The sequence below is a fragment of the Dendropsophus ebraccatus genome, chromosome 13 (genome assembly GCF_027789765.1).
Source record: "Dendropsophus ebraccatus isolate aDenEbr1 chromosome 13, aDenEbr1.pat, whole genome shotgun sequence".
In the NCBI taxonomy this organism is placed as follows: domain Eukaryota; kingdom Metazoa; phylum Chordata; class Amphibia; order Anura; family Hylidae; genus Dendropsophus; species Dendropsophus ebraccatus.
The window spans coordinates 75965601-75980578 of NC_091466.1; the positions used below are offsets into that span (position 1 = coordinate 75965601).

At 44.7% G+C, this 14978-nt stretch overlaps 1 protein-coding gene across 6 annotated transcripts in view; it reads right to left on the reverse strand.

Annotated features, from left to right (window-relative positions):
• Nucleotides 1-14978, reverse strand: part of STYX (serine/threonine/tyrosine interacting protein) — a 71556-nt gene that overhangs the window by 52423 nt on the left and 4155 nt on the right. For 5 of the 6 annotated variants that reach the window (XR_011359463.1, XR_011359464.1, XM_069949375.1 and 2 more), the window contains exons 2-9: nucleotides 10877-10909; nucleotides 10685-10738; nucleotides 10492-10589; nucleotides 8426-8486; nucleotides 7466-7502; nucleotides 7194-7284; nucleotides 6235-6307; nucleotides 6001-6094 (exon numbers count right to left, since the gene is read on the reverse strand). Coding sequence is in view for 4 of the 6 variants with exons in the window: in XM_069949375.1 (XP_069805476.1) it covers nucleotides 6001-6094; nucleotides 6235-6307; nucleotides 7194-7284; nucleotides 7466-7502; nucleotides 8426-8486; nucleotides 10492-10589; nucleotides 10685-10738; nucleotides 10877-10909 (541 nt within the window). In the remaining 2 variants the exon portion in view is untranslated. Of the gene's footprint in view, nucleotides 1-1455; nucleotides 2691-6000; nucleotides 6095-6234; nucleotides 6308-7193; nucleotides 7285-7465; nucleotides 7503-8425; nucleotides 8487-10491; nucleotides 10590-10684; nucleotides 10739-10876; nucleotides 10910-14978 lie in introns of those variants that run through there. The other variant, XM_069949378.1, reaches the window with a different exon arrangement.

The window sequence follows — 14978 nt, forward strand, 5'->3', positions numbered from 1 at the left end:
CCCAATCGAATGCTACATCACTGAAGTCTCTGCCTGGCTGTGTGCGGATGACTGGCACAGGCAGGGACCCCACACCTCACAGATTGAGAAGCATTGCCTTAAAAGTGTCTCTGTACCCCCAATCTGACCCCTCCAAACCACTTATACCGTCAAGATAGCTGCTTTTACTCCAAGATCTGTCCTGCGGTCCGTTCGGCAGGTGATGCCTAAAAAACAACTTTTAAACTTGCAGCCGTGTGAAATTGGCGGGGCCTAGAGTGTGTGTGCCCTAGGATTGCAATGTCCCTCCTACCCATTAGGAATGGCCCTGGCAGAATTTCTCCTATTCCTCACTTGTCTGAACACAGCACAGGTGCCTTAATGATCCAACACATGTGCAGTGTTCAGACAGGTGCTAATTAGGAGAAATTGTTCTAGGGGCAATCCTAGGGCAGGGGTACTCTAGTCCATGCCAATTTGACACAGGGCTGCAAGTTTAACAGTTGTTTTTTAGGACAATAACTGCATCACCTGCCAAACGGACCGCAGGACAGATCTTGATTAAAAGCGGCTATCTAAAGGTACAAGTGGTTTGGGGGGTCAGATTGTGGGTACAGAGTCACTTTAATGAGCGGGCCAATTCTTGCTTTCACACCTTAGTTTATTCCTCCTAGAAAAGGCCATAGCTTTTGCATTTTTTCACCTACAGACCCACAAGCCCTATTTTTTGTGACGCCAATTGTACTTTGCGATGGCAGAATTATTTTTCCATAGAATATGCTGCAAAACTGGAAGAAAATCTGTGCGATGAAACAGAAAAAAAAAACAAAAGCACTTTTCATTTTAACAGGTTTTGCGTTTACACTGTTTGCGCTATGGTAAAACCGACATGTTGTTATCTATGTACCTCACCTCAGTACAACGACAGGCAACTTGCATAACTTATTTTATTTGACTGCTTTAAAAAGAAACTGTTTATAATAGCTTTATTACTATGCTTATAAAACTAGAGGCGCCATTTTTTGTGCCATGATCTAGCAGTATTTCACTTACGCATATGCGAGTTTTTGATCACTTAATACATTTTCCAGATTTGATGTGACCAAAAATCTGCAATTTTGCGCTTTGGCATTTTTCTTTTTTTGCGAGACCAAGAATGTGATAATTTAATAGTTTTGGCCATTCTGCACGCAGCGATACTAAAGGTTTATTTTTTTTATTTATAAAGATGGGAAAAGGGGGTGATTTAAATTTTTGTTGGATGGGATTTTTTATTAATGACTATTTACTTTTTTTTTTTTTTTAACAGTAACGTGTAGCACCTCAGAGCCCCCTCTGTACCCCCTTAAAGTGTCACTGTCATTTTTTTTTTTTTTTTTTTTTTGCAGAAATCAATAGTCCAGGCGATTTTAAGAAAGTTTGTAATTGGGTTTATTAGGCAAATCTGCCATTATCTGCATTCAAAAAGACTTTCCCCAGGTCCCCCCCCCCTCATTCACTGCTCATTTTCAGGAAATCGCGTCTTGTTGCATCAGACATGCCCCTTTCTGTTCTATGGAGAGGGAGGGGAAGAGGGAGATTAGTCGGCAGCAGCGGGACCTGTGTGAAAGCTGCTATTCAGAGGTCAGTGCTGACTTCAGAGGAGATAGCCTGGTAATGTAGCGGTAAATTAACTCTTTGTTGTCCTGTTTTGGTGCCTCATCTCCCTCCACCCCACAGCTTCAAACTGCTTTTTCATGATAATGCATTTTCATATGATGTGAACATTATCATATGATGTTAAAGGGTTATGAAGACCAATTCATTTGCTGTACTCTGTTAGGACAAGGCCACTTGCATAGTTGCTTCTTTACAAATGATGCTGCATTTATGCAATAAAAACAAATTGCAAGGATCTCCCGCCTGATCCTCAGTCCAGGTTACTCACATGCAAAAAAACATAATTTCCTTATTAAATTTACATCTGTTTATTTGGAAAAATCAGAACAACATTGTAGGAACAAGCTTGGCTTCTTGTTTTCTCTTCCAGGCCAATGCCACAATATAAATCTCATAATAAAAAAAACCCAAAAACCTCATGATGCTTTAGAAGGTTATACCAACAGTGTACAATCCGCCCCAATGATCAGGGCTGTGTGGTTTTTTGTTATTTTTTTTCTTGTATTTTTTTTTTTTTTTTAATCTTTTTAAGTATAGAATTCGGTTTGTTAAAAATCCCCAGAAGTTCTAAACCTATAAAATGTATTTACAAAAACACAGAAAAGTTTAGCAAACGTTTCATTACTAAAGCTTCTTCTTCTCTTATTATAAATTAAACAAATAACTTTAGGTAGAAAGGTCTCCTCCTCCTCCTCCTGCGACCATCGGTTTGCATTGCATGAAATTACTTTCATATTATACAAAAAAAGAAAAACAAAAAACAAAACTTCAAGTATGAAAAAGTGCGTTATTGCAGTAATACCTCTTTGCACATCAGAAAAAGAGAAAAAATATTCTTCAGTAAAACGGCCGTGTAAAAAGCGGTAAAACAATCGGTGAAATCTGCTCATCCATGGGAAGTCCTGGTATTGTCTATAAAGAACAGCAGCAGCACCTGGACAGGGAGGCAACGTGACCTGCGAGGGGATACAGGGGGCTTCAGCCGTCGTGGGCCGCAGACACCTGCATGTTCCCCAGCTCGTCTTCCTCCTCCAGCGTCCTCTTCAGGCTTCCTGGAGACGGAAATAAGAAAGAGCCGTCATACGAGAGGATTTGCGTTCTGAAATTGTCAGCTGATTAATTTCATCAGCGACTGTGGTGGGACACTGACTGGACAGGCCGGCATTGTAAGTAAATAAATAGTGCTCTTTTTGGCCATTATATAACTTGTATATGGAATTTTTCACCGATTTTCCACCAGAACAGGGTGGGGAACCTTCGGCCCTCCAGCTGTTGCAAAACTACAATTCCCATCATGCTTGGACAACCAAAGCTTGAAGAAAGAGAAAGGAGACGATAATACCTGTAAACGAGTGCCGATCTGCTAGATCGGCACTCCTTTACTGGGCCTATTACACGGCCCAATAATTGTTTAACAAGGATGCAAGGACATCGGTAACGCCCTTGCTTAAACTATATACGTTACCTATCCACGCTCCAGGGCTGCTCCTGCAGTCCGCTTCTCCCCGAGTCCCGCGCGCTCTAGCTTAAGAGTCACAGGCCGCGGCAGTCCCAGCCTGTGATTGGCTCAGCGGCCTGTCAGCTCACAGGCTACTCTGAAGTTCGAGCACGCGGGACATGGGGAGAAGCGGACCGCAGGAGCAGCCCTGGAGCGTGGATAGGTTAAGTATATAGTCAGTCGCAGGCCGCGCACCGCTATTGCACGAAGCGAGGCGCGGTCAGAGCCCGACAGTTATAGGTTCTAACCTATATCAACGATCAGTTGATGACAACGATCATCAGCTGATTGTTGTCTTTATTACACGAATCGGGCAGATTATCGTTCAGTGTAATAGTACCCTAAAGGTCCCCATACACCTTAGACCAGCGCTTCTCAAACTTTTTCTATTGGAGCCTCACCCAACAGACCAAGGCAATGCCTGGGCCTCACCAGACTGACCAAGAGGGTGCCGGGCCTCACCAGACTGATCAAGAGGGTGCCTGGGCCTCACTATCTGTGGTGAAAGTCCATTTAAAAGTTGACAATAATGCTAGGACTACCTTTCACCTTTCTCCCAAGCTCTATATACTAATAAAGCAAGTATAAAATAAATAAATAAATATTACTAAAATGGAGATTTTTGCAAATGTAAAAGGACTGTGCAGATCATGGTTACTTTTGTGAAAGCTGGCTCCCCAGCTGGGCCTCACCTACAACTAGGGGGCGCCTCATTGGTGAGGCCTGCCTCACAGTTTGGGAAGCACTGCCTTAGACTATAAAGAGCGGCAGGTTCGGTCTTAACCTTCCCCATAGGGATTACAGGAAGGCTCAGGCGTGCCCAATGTTTCTGTGTGTGGGAAGGACGAGCGGGAGAGATGCCACACAGCTGAACTGTTCAGCTGTCCATCATTGGAGGTTTATGGTCAGCTTAAAGGGGTAGTGCGGTGCTCAGCAATTATTCACAGAATAACACACATTACAAAGTTATACAACTGTAATGTTATGTCTGTGAATCGCCCCCTTCCCGTGTACCCGGAAGTGTGGTGCGATATACATACATGACGCGTGTCGACCCCCGTCTTCTGTCGATGCAATCTTCGGGAGAACGGCCGACTCGCTGCAGCCGTCCGCATGCCGGCCCCCCTCTGCAGCGTCATCAGCTGCTCAGCCGCAATTGGCTTAGAATAACTGTGCTCAGCCAATCGCGGCTGAGCACAGTTATGATGCGGCAGAGGGGGGCCGACAGGAGCGGGTCGGCCGGCCTCCCTAAGATGACGTCTTTGAAGAAGATGGCGGACGGGGTCGGTCAACACGAATCAGGTATGTATAGCGCACCACACTTCCAGCTACACGTGCAGGGGTGGGGGGACACGGGAAGAGGGCGATTCACAGACATAACATTACAGTTGTATAACTTTGTAATGTGTGTTATTCTGTGAATAATTGCTGAGCGCCGCACTACCCCTTTAATATTGGAGAGTTTCTCGTTCTTAACTCGGGTAACAAGAACGATGAAAGTATCATACAAGAAACTCACGGTTCTTGATATAAGGACTGTAGACAGACATGGATATAGACAAATATATACACACACACACACACACACACACACCTGGCACTGCGCGTTCTTTATTACAAAGAACCAGGGAACACAATGGGTGCTATCCCTATAAATAAAATATTTTATGCCCTTCAGCACTCAATTGTTACAAAACTACAACTTCCATTGTGCCTGGACAGTTTTCTCCAAACTTTATTGATTTTTCACATATAAAAATCACGAAACAGAATCGGGACACTCAAACATCCCGTGTCTATGCAAGGAGAACAATCAGAGAGAGACCAAACAAAGATGGCTTGTTCTAGGTGACAGAAATATCAACAGTCTTCATATAAACTTGCTAACCCAGTCCCCAACCCAGACACCCCCATCCCCCTCCACAGATGCAGGAACCCCTAAAACAAAAAGGAAAAAAAAACAAACCAAAAACTAGTGAGACGACGAGGAACGCCATTGGCAAAAATAGCGCCATTTAAGTACCTGAAACTCGTAAGCGATCTAACGTCCCCGCTAAATCAGATGTCAGATACCATTTAGTCCCCGTGAACGATTTCATTAGATCATCAATTTCTTGATCTGAATAAAATCTTTCCACAAACCGCCTCCACTTCTTAAAAAAATCTAACTGTGCTCATTTCTTTAAGCCTCTTACACTCCACTCTGTCCAAAAATAGGATATGTTTCATCTGAGCCAAGACTTCCATCATAGTTGGTAAGGCCGGCTGTAACCACGTTCGTAGTATACATCTTTTAGTCACCAGCAGAAGGGCATGTAAGGCCAAAGGTATCCGTATGTCTTCCGGAACAGAGTGGAAAAGGAGGAGCTGTGGCGACATAGGAAGCTTCAGATTCCATTTGGTGTGTATGAGAGCCACCACTTGGGACCAGAAGTTATGAGTGTGGGTACCATGGGTTAGGTCCGTTGCTGGTTGGAGGCATTTAGGGCAGGCTAGTAGTCGATCAGGAGCAAGGGGATGAGGGGGGATAATAAATCTGTAAATAGCTCTATGGATGAGCCTAAACTGCGTTTCTCGCCATCTCTCGTTAAGAACCGCCCATCGAACCGTCGCTTACCTGTCTAAAATTTTCTTTGGAAGGTCTGTATCGTCTAAGATGGTCGCCCATTTATTAAACAGGTTGGCACTTAGCGTGTCATTAGCTCGATTTCCCAACTTATGATATAGGTACGATAAAGAACCAGAGATAGTTTTGCAACAGCTGGAGTTTGCCATCACTGTCCTCAGCCATCAAGGCATAATAGTAGAGCACAACATCCTGCACGGAATACAATGGAAGCTGAACCCCCGTAACCACAACTTACCTGCAGCACCAGACTGTAAGGAGAAGGTCCTCCCCAACTGCAGAGGGGACATCATCTTGATGGTTAGTTTTGCTAGATAGATGGCTTCATATTCCTGCAGGCAGACAGGGGTAGGGTAAATAAGGAGAAGCTACAAGACTTAATCATGTCAGGACAATGAGTAGTAATGCAGAGGACCAAAGCCCCTAATACCAGAGCTCACTGAGACATAGAAAAACATCACAAATCTAATACCTGAAGTTGATGTACAAATCCAGCGTTGGGGTTGATGCAGAACCGTCTTTCTTGTACGTATGTGAAGGCGTCCCTAGGGGTAAAGCAGCGAGAGGTGAGCGAGTCACAAAACGTCTTGTGTGGTGCTACACAACATCCTGTAAGTCACTGACCGGCAGCTCTGCAGCTACAGCAAAACAACAACTCCCAGCATGGACAAACGGTTGGGAGGAGGTTTTTTTTTTTTTACACTTCAGCCGAATACTCAGACTCTGACCGATCAAACTTTTGACATGTGTCCATGAAATGTCCAAAGTTTTTTAAAAACAGAGACACTTTAAAAGGAGAAGTCTGGCGAATATTTTTATTAAAGTATTGTATTGTCCCCCCAAAAGTTATACAAATCAATATACACACTTATTACAGGAAATGCACACAAGATGTCACTTCCTGGATAACATGGTGATGTCACTTCCTGGATAACATGGTGATGTCACGACTCTACTCCCAGAGCTGTGCGGGCTATGGCTGCTGGAGAGGATGATGGCAGAGGGATACTCAGTGTCCCTCCAGTGCCCTGTGTCCCCCTGCCATCATCCTCTCCAGCAGCCACAGCCCGCACAGCTCTGGGAGTAGAGTCGTGACATCACCATGTTATCCAGGAAGTGACATCACCATGTTATCCAGGAAGTGCCATCACCATGTTATCCAGGAAGTGAAGCCTTGATGCAGTAGTAAGTGCAGGGAACAAAGCACTTTATAAGCATTTCCCATAATAAGTGTATATTGGGGATTTGTATTTGGGGGGCAATACAATACTTAAAAATTTTCGCCGGACTTCTCCTTTAAGTGAACCTCTGACTGTAATTCTGTAGTGTGAGGATAATATTCAAGAATTGATCAATATATCTCCATAGGCTTACAGCCCGTCAAAAAACAATCAAGTACAAAAGCTGAAGCTGCACTGAATTGTTCTCTACCTGTATTTTATTCCAAAGGTTTCCATGATGTATGCGATAACCAAGGCAGCGCTCCTGGAGATTCCCGCATTCCCGTGAATCAGGACTTTACCTGCATAAAACAACAATTATTAATGGGGATAAAGGCAGCAGCTCATCCAATCCTCTACTATATCCCAGATATATAGACAACACATACAAATAACAGGATCACTATTTTGCAGCCTTGAGGTACACTTTCCTGCAGCTCCTTTGCAGCATTTCTCTTTATGGTTGCAGTGCACAGGACTTACCTCCAGACTGTAAACATCCATCTATGAATTCCTTCGTCTGAAAAAGGAAAAGAGGAGCATGAAAAGGTGATAACACAGCGGATGAAGTTAATGCTGGATTCTAGCTGTGCACACTACGGCGGTACAATAAAACACAGCAGGAATTCTCTTTATTTGCAACACAATCCCAGTGGGCACTATATATTGTTCACCTAATTTTTTTTTCTTTCAAATAAACTTGTGTCAGAAAATTATATAGATTTATTTATTTCTATTTAAAATCTTGTCTTCCAGTACTTACGAGCTGCTGTATGTCCTGTAGGAAGTGGGGTACTCTCTCCAGTCTGACACCGTGCTCTCTGCTGCCACCTCTATCCATGTCAGGAACTGTCCAGAGCAGGAGAGGTTTTCTATGGGGATTTGCCGCTGCTCTGGACAGTTCCTGTCATGGACAGAAGTGGCAGCAGAGAGCACTGTCAGACTTTAGAGAATACACCACTTCCTGCAGGACATACAGCAGCTGATAAGTACTGAAACACTGGAGATTTTTTTTAATAGAAGTGAACTACAAATTTCTGGCACCAATTTTTTTTGGTGAACTACCCCTTTAAAAGGGATTATCCAGCATTCAAAAGACATGGCCACTTTCCTTCCAGAAACAACGCGACTCATCTCCAGTTCTGGTGCAGTTTGCAGGTAAGCTCCATTTACTGCAATGGAACCGACTTACAAAACCTGCATACAAACTGGAGACAGGAGCGATGTCGTCTCTGGAAGAAAGTGGCCATGTTTTTCGAACGCTGGATAACCCCTTTAAAGGGTCACAGGGTTGTGATTACTAAGGCAATACTAGAAACATCCATGACGGCCACCACTTATAGATTAACCAGGCGTGATGTCAAACAGTCTCGTGCACATTGTTGGTCATCTTGGATATGACTATTAGAGGTCACTGTTACAGCCACAGACATCAACACTTACCGTAGGGAAAAAACGTATAATGTTTTCAATGGGGTTATCTGCAATATCCAGCACCAAATATCTGTAAATCAAGACAAAAAATGGTCAATACGCGATCACATGACCCAGGCCCAAAGCAGACGACCGGACTGCAGATGTACACTCTGTATATTCTGTAGGGTGAAGGCATTTCATACAGTTGTATAATGGTGAGGATGCATTGTCATACGCTGCTCTCTATAGCTCCGCACTCACTGCAGCTCCAGTCCCATCATTCAATAATTCCAGTGTTACAAGGCATCTCATTATACCGCCCACCAGTATCCTCCTGGCCCCTCCGGCACCACAGCCCATAACATGGTGTACAGAATAAAACCTATAGCCATATACACGCCTCAGACGTGTAATAGCGGTAATATGGGACGTATTGAAGGCGTCAGGGAGAGTGATCTTATTTATGGGTTTAATATATCCGGATTTCTTACCAATGAAGATGCTCCACTGTGTCATAAATCCCCCAGCACTAAGCACATGGCGCGCAATCATATGGCCTAATGGGAAACTAAATGCTGAATTTTAAGGGAATAGCTCAACAAAGCGGATATGCTGTGTTCTGCCTCGTGCAGGGGGCGAAGGACGAAAAACCATGTGACTAAATGACCGCAATGACATCTAGAAAGAAAAAAAAACTGCTAGAAAAATCCAGTATGAGGAAAACCGAGCTTTCTTCCAAACAGCCCCACCCCCTGTGTTCAGGCTGTGTGTGGTATTACAATGTAGCTTTAACCCCTTCTAGACCAAACTAATTTCCATTTTGCGCTTTAGTTTTTTTCCTCCTCGTGTTTAAAAGTCCGTAGCACCTGCATTTGTTCACCTACAGACCCAAATGAGCCCTTATTTTTGCGCCACTAATTGTACTTTGCAATGGCAGGCTTAATTTTTGCATAAAGTACACTGCAAAACCGGAAAATAAAATGTGTGGTGGAAAAAAAAACAACAAAAAAAAAAACAAATTTTTTTGATTTGGGGAGATTGTGTGTTTAAGTTGTTCGCCCTGGGGTAAATCTGACTTAGTATATATGTTCCTCAAGTTGTTACGATAACAACGATATGTAACTTGTGTAACTTTTATTTTATTTGATGACTTTTCAAAAATTAAAACTTTTTTTTAAATAAATGTTCCTTAAAATTGCTCTATTCCCAGGCTTTTAACGCTTTTATCCTTTGGTCTATGGGGCTGTGTGAAGTGTCATTTCTTGCCCCATGATGTGTTCTTTCTATCGGTACCTTGATTGCGTATATGCATTTTTTTTAAATCGCTTTTTATTACAATTTTTCTGAATTTGATGCGATTACGCACGTGGCGATACCAAATATGTTTATTTATAAAATGGGGAAAGGGGGGTATTTTTTTCTACACATACTAGAAGTCCCCCTGGGGTTAGGGTGATCCCCCTGGGGTTATGGTTATTTCCCCTGGGGAACTTCTAGTATATGCACACTGATCTCATTAAGATCTATGCAGTATAGTTATACTGCACAGATCAATGAGACAGGCACTCTATTGCTTTCGGCTGCTGCAGCCGAAAGCAATAGAATGCCGAGCCGGGATCAACGCCATTACGGCGCAGACTCCGGCTGGGTAAGGATGCGGGGATTGCTCCTCGTCGACCACATTACGGGTGGGCTGTCCTCTCCACTAGACACCAGGGAAGGGAAGAGCATTTTAATTGCAGCTGTCAACTTTGACAGCTGCATTTAAAAGGCTAATTAGTGGGCATGGCGATTGGACCGTGCCCACTAATTGCCACGGTCCCAAGCCACAGATAGCACCCGGGATTGCAGCGGTTCAGAGGGGAGTCACCATACAACCCCTCTCTGAACTACGCCCTCATGCGAGAAGGGGTTAATAAAACTATACAGTAATACTGCGCACAACCTGAAGACAAGAGTGGAGCTGTTTCTGGAAGAAAGCCTCCATGTTTTCCCAAATGCGGGTGGAAATGAGGGTGGTGATGAAGAGGACAGTGGTGCATGGACCTTTACAGTAATACCTGCATAGAACTATATAAATCAGCCTCACTTACCGAAATAGGTGTTGAAAGTTTGGTTTGATGAAGTTGGCTTCAATGCTTTGTCTTATGCAGATGATGTGCGTGATGCCGGATTTCTGAAGCATGGAGAGCTGCAATAGAAACAGAGCATGCGTCTTGTTACAGACAGGAGTGATGACCCCCACACCCATCACCACCGCCCTACACCAGCCTGCTGCATACACACCTTGCTCTTCATTGCTGCAGAGTACGGACCCAAAAACAAGCCGGGCAGAATCTCCTAGGATAACAACAATATAGATTATATAGAATATAGAACACACAAACCTCTCGGCACTCACCACCAGATTCATGGTAAGATGAGCTGGAGGATGCAGAAGTAGCAGAGCGGAGATTGTTATGTATGATGGAGACCTACCTGCATCTCTCTCCTCATCGGATAACTCCAGTCCTGACGGAAGAGGAAACGCAGATGTTACAACCTCAACGTACCTTTCCATCACATCTACCTGATCAATCGTTTCATAAAGCTAAGTCTTATTAGATTAACCCTTCTGTCACTGCGGATATAGAGGCGGAGCGCCCCTTTATTCTTTCCATTTCATACGGCTTCTTTTAATTTTCTTCTGTGGCTAATGACGGCACAGCACATACTCGTCACTGCTATGCCATGACACAGTGGTGGTAAAGTGCACCGTACAGGCTGGCACCATGCATGGATGGCATGGCCATGTGGAGGTAGAAGGGGTTACTGTTACACCGGTTTTGTAAACAAAAATGCACCAAACATAGCTAGTCCTGAACGCCTAGACCAGGGATGGTTAACCTTCGGCCCTCCAGCTGTTGCAAAACTACAATTCCCATCATGCATGGGCAGCCGAAGCTAAAGCTGGAGGGCCGAAGGTTAACCATCCCTGCCCTTGACAGTGTGCTGGGAGAGGATGAGACAGTGCACTACTATAGAGGGTGTGCAGGAGAGAGGGTTACTGATACACTGGATTTGCAATGTGATATATACGAGAAGAAATGAAGCAGCAAAGCAAGTAAAGGGTTATAGTAAGCCCGGCAACCGCTGAGAGGAGAGGGAAGACTTAACCATGTATTAGCCAGTGCAGATCTGGTGCCCATAGCCTGCAGGTACACAGCCCTGACTAGCAGTCCAGGCATGATGGGAATTGTAGTTTTACAAGAGCTGGAGGGCCATATATGCAGTATATGGAGAACGCAGCCTAACCGATGGCCTATAACAAACGGATAACCGATAACAGACTGCACAAGAACAGAGAGCGATCGGTAATAACCTGCTCTGACAGCGCCTGTATTCCCCATGGAGTCTCTACGGGTATAAACTATTATTATGGGTCATCTGCAAGCAGCATAGAAGCTGCCGTTAGGTTCTGCAGCTCAGTAGCATTAAAGTGAATGGAGCAGAGTTGTTATTTCACACACAGCCTGAAGGCAGGGATAGCGCTGTTTTTGCAAGTAGCAACAAGAAGTACTTGATAACCCCTATAACAGCTACGTCAGATCCACTTACTGATTAATCTGTTTATAATGGGATCCATCAGCGCTTTAGTGATAGCAAGAAAAGATCTACACCATAGGTCTCCAAACAGTGGCCCTCCAGCTGTTGAAAAACTACAACTCCCATCATGCCCTGACAGCTAAAGCTTTGGATTTCGCTGTCCAGACATGATGGGAAATGTAGTTTTGCAACAACTGGAGGGCCGCAGTTTGGAGACCCATGATCTACACGCTGCAATATTACTGCTGTACAAACATAATACAAATCGTGCCTGTCATTTAGACGCCTTCCCTCCATGTGATCTGTAACCTATCATACACAAACGATGACTCCTCACCCCAGAAAAACAGCTTAAGCCTTATCCCTGCATTCTGCTGTCCACTGCCTGTTGTTAAGAGAAATCTGTCTCTAGAAATGGCTACATCAGGACAGAATACAGGAAGTTGGGGCTGTGAACTTCAGAGATAAAATCAGATGCCTGTCCTCCAGCCTGTTTCATCCTGCTCTGTGGTGATTCAGGCGACGTAGGCGGGAATCTGATTTTAGCTTTCAGGTACACGGAGGTAGGTGCAGTGTGTACAGACACTAATACTGGACACCGAACAATCTGACTATAAAAGTCACCAACCCCTTTAAGCAGCACAGTTTATGTTTCTCTGCAGCCTATATATACATGCTGACACATACACCCTGTATACAGATACAACGGGGGCCGTGCTGATATATATACACTCACCGTCCACTTTATTAGGTACACCTGTCCAACTGCACGTTACCACTTAATTTCTAATCAGTGCATTTAGGCATGTAGACATGGTCTAGACCAGTGATTTTCAACTTTTTTGAGCCGCGGCACACTTTTTATACTTAAAAAATCCCGGGGCACACCATCAACCAAAATGGCACAAAATGACACTAAAACAGTATGTATTATACATATAGTTAATAATATAGATTCTAAATGTATTTATACTCACTCAGTGTGAAACCTGGGCCTGTTTTCTTCTCCCCCCTGTGCTTCTCTCCTGTGCTTCTCTCCACCATACTTCTCTCCCCCCTGCTTCTCCCCCATCCCCAGGTTTCTCTCCCCATTGTTTTTTCCTGTTTCACAGGGGAACCATAGTTTGGGGAACTTTCCCCGTGGCACACCTGACCATGTGTCGCGGCACACTGGTTGAAAATCACTGGTCTAGACAATCTCCTGCAGTTCAAACCGAGCATCAGTATGGGGAAGAAAGGTGATTTGAGGGCCTTAGAACGTGGCATGGTTGTTGGTGCCAGAAGGGCTGGTCTGAGTATTTCAGAAACTGCTGATCTACTGGGATTTTCACGCACAACCATCTCTAGGGTTTACAGAGAATGGTCCGAAAAAGAAAAAACATCCAGTGAGCGGCAGTTCTGTGGGCGGAAATGCCTTGTTGATGCCAGAGGTCAGAGGAGAATGGGCAGACTGGTTCCAACTGATAGAAAGGCAACAGTGACTCAAATAGCCAACCGTTACAGCCAAGGTAGGCAGAAGAGCATCTCTGAACGCACAGTACACAGTATGGGCTACAGCAGCAGAAGACCACACCGGGGGCCACTCCGCTCAGCTAAGAACAGGAAACTGAGGCTACAATTTGCACAAGCTCATCGAAATTGGACAGTAGAAGATTGGAAAAACGTTGCCTGGTCTGATGAGTCTCGATTTCTGCTGCGACATTCGGATGGTAGGGTAAGAATTTGGCGTCAACAACATGAAAGCATGGATCCATCCTGCCTTGTATCAACGGTTAAGGGTGGTGGTGGTGGTGTCATGGTGTGGGGAATATTTTCTTGGCACTCTTTGGGCCCCTTGGTACCAATTGAGCATCGTTGCAACGCCACAGCCTACCTGAGTATTGTTGCTGACCATGTCCATCCCTTTATGACCACAATGGACCCAACATCTGATGGCTACTTTCAGCAGGATAATGCGCCATGTCATAAAGCTAGAATCATCTCAGACTGGTTTCTTGAACATGACAAAGAGTTCACTGTACTCCAATGGCCTCCACAGTCACCAGATCTCAATCCAATAGAGCATCTTTGGGATGTGGTGGAACGGGAGATTGGCATCATGGATGTGCAGCCGACAAATCTGCGGCAACTGTGTGATGTCATCATGTCAATATGGACCAAAATCTCTGAGGAAGCTTCCAGCACCTTGTTGTATCTATGCCACCAAGAATTGAGGCAGTTCTGAAGGCAAAAGGGGGTCCAACCCGTTACTAGCATGGTGTACCTAATAAAGTGGCCGGCGAGTGTATATACACTGTATACAGATACAACGGGGGCCGTGCTGATATATATACATACACTGTATACAGACACACTGGGGGTTGTGCTGATTATATATATATATATATATATATATATATATATATATATATATATATATATATACACACACATACATACACACTGTATACAGATACACTAGGTCCATGCTAATATATATATATATATATATATATATATTATATATATATATATATATACACATACACACACACACCTTATATATACACTATATACAGATACACCGGGGGCCATGCTGATATATATATATACACTGTATACATATACACCACAGGGCTCCAGATGGCGCCAATGCGACTTGACATTTTGCAAATGGCGCCCAGATTTATTAATCTGGGCGTCATTTGCGACTGGCCCCGGCGGCGGCGCGCTGTCTCTTTAAGTCCGGGCCCCCGGCTGATGCGCGGCTGCCGGGGGTGTCCCGTCCTATCCCCGGCAGCGCGGCGCATCAGTGAGCTGCCTGGGGCCCTGACTTCCGGCACAGGAAGCGCACGTCAGAGACGCTTCCTGTGTCAGAAGTCACAGCCCCGCCGTACAGGGAGCTCACTGACGCGCCGCGCTGCCGGGGATAGGACGGGACACCCCCGGCAGCCGCGCATCAGCCGGGGACAGCGCCTGAAGAAGAAGAGGATCGCCGGGGGAGCGGGTTGTCAGG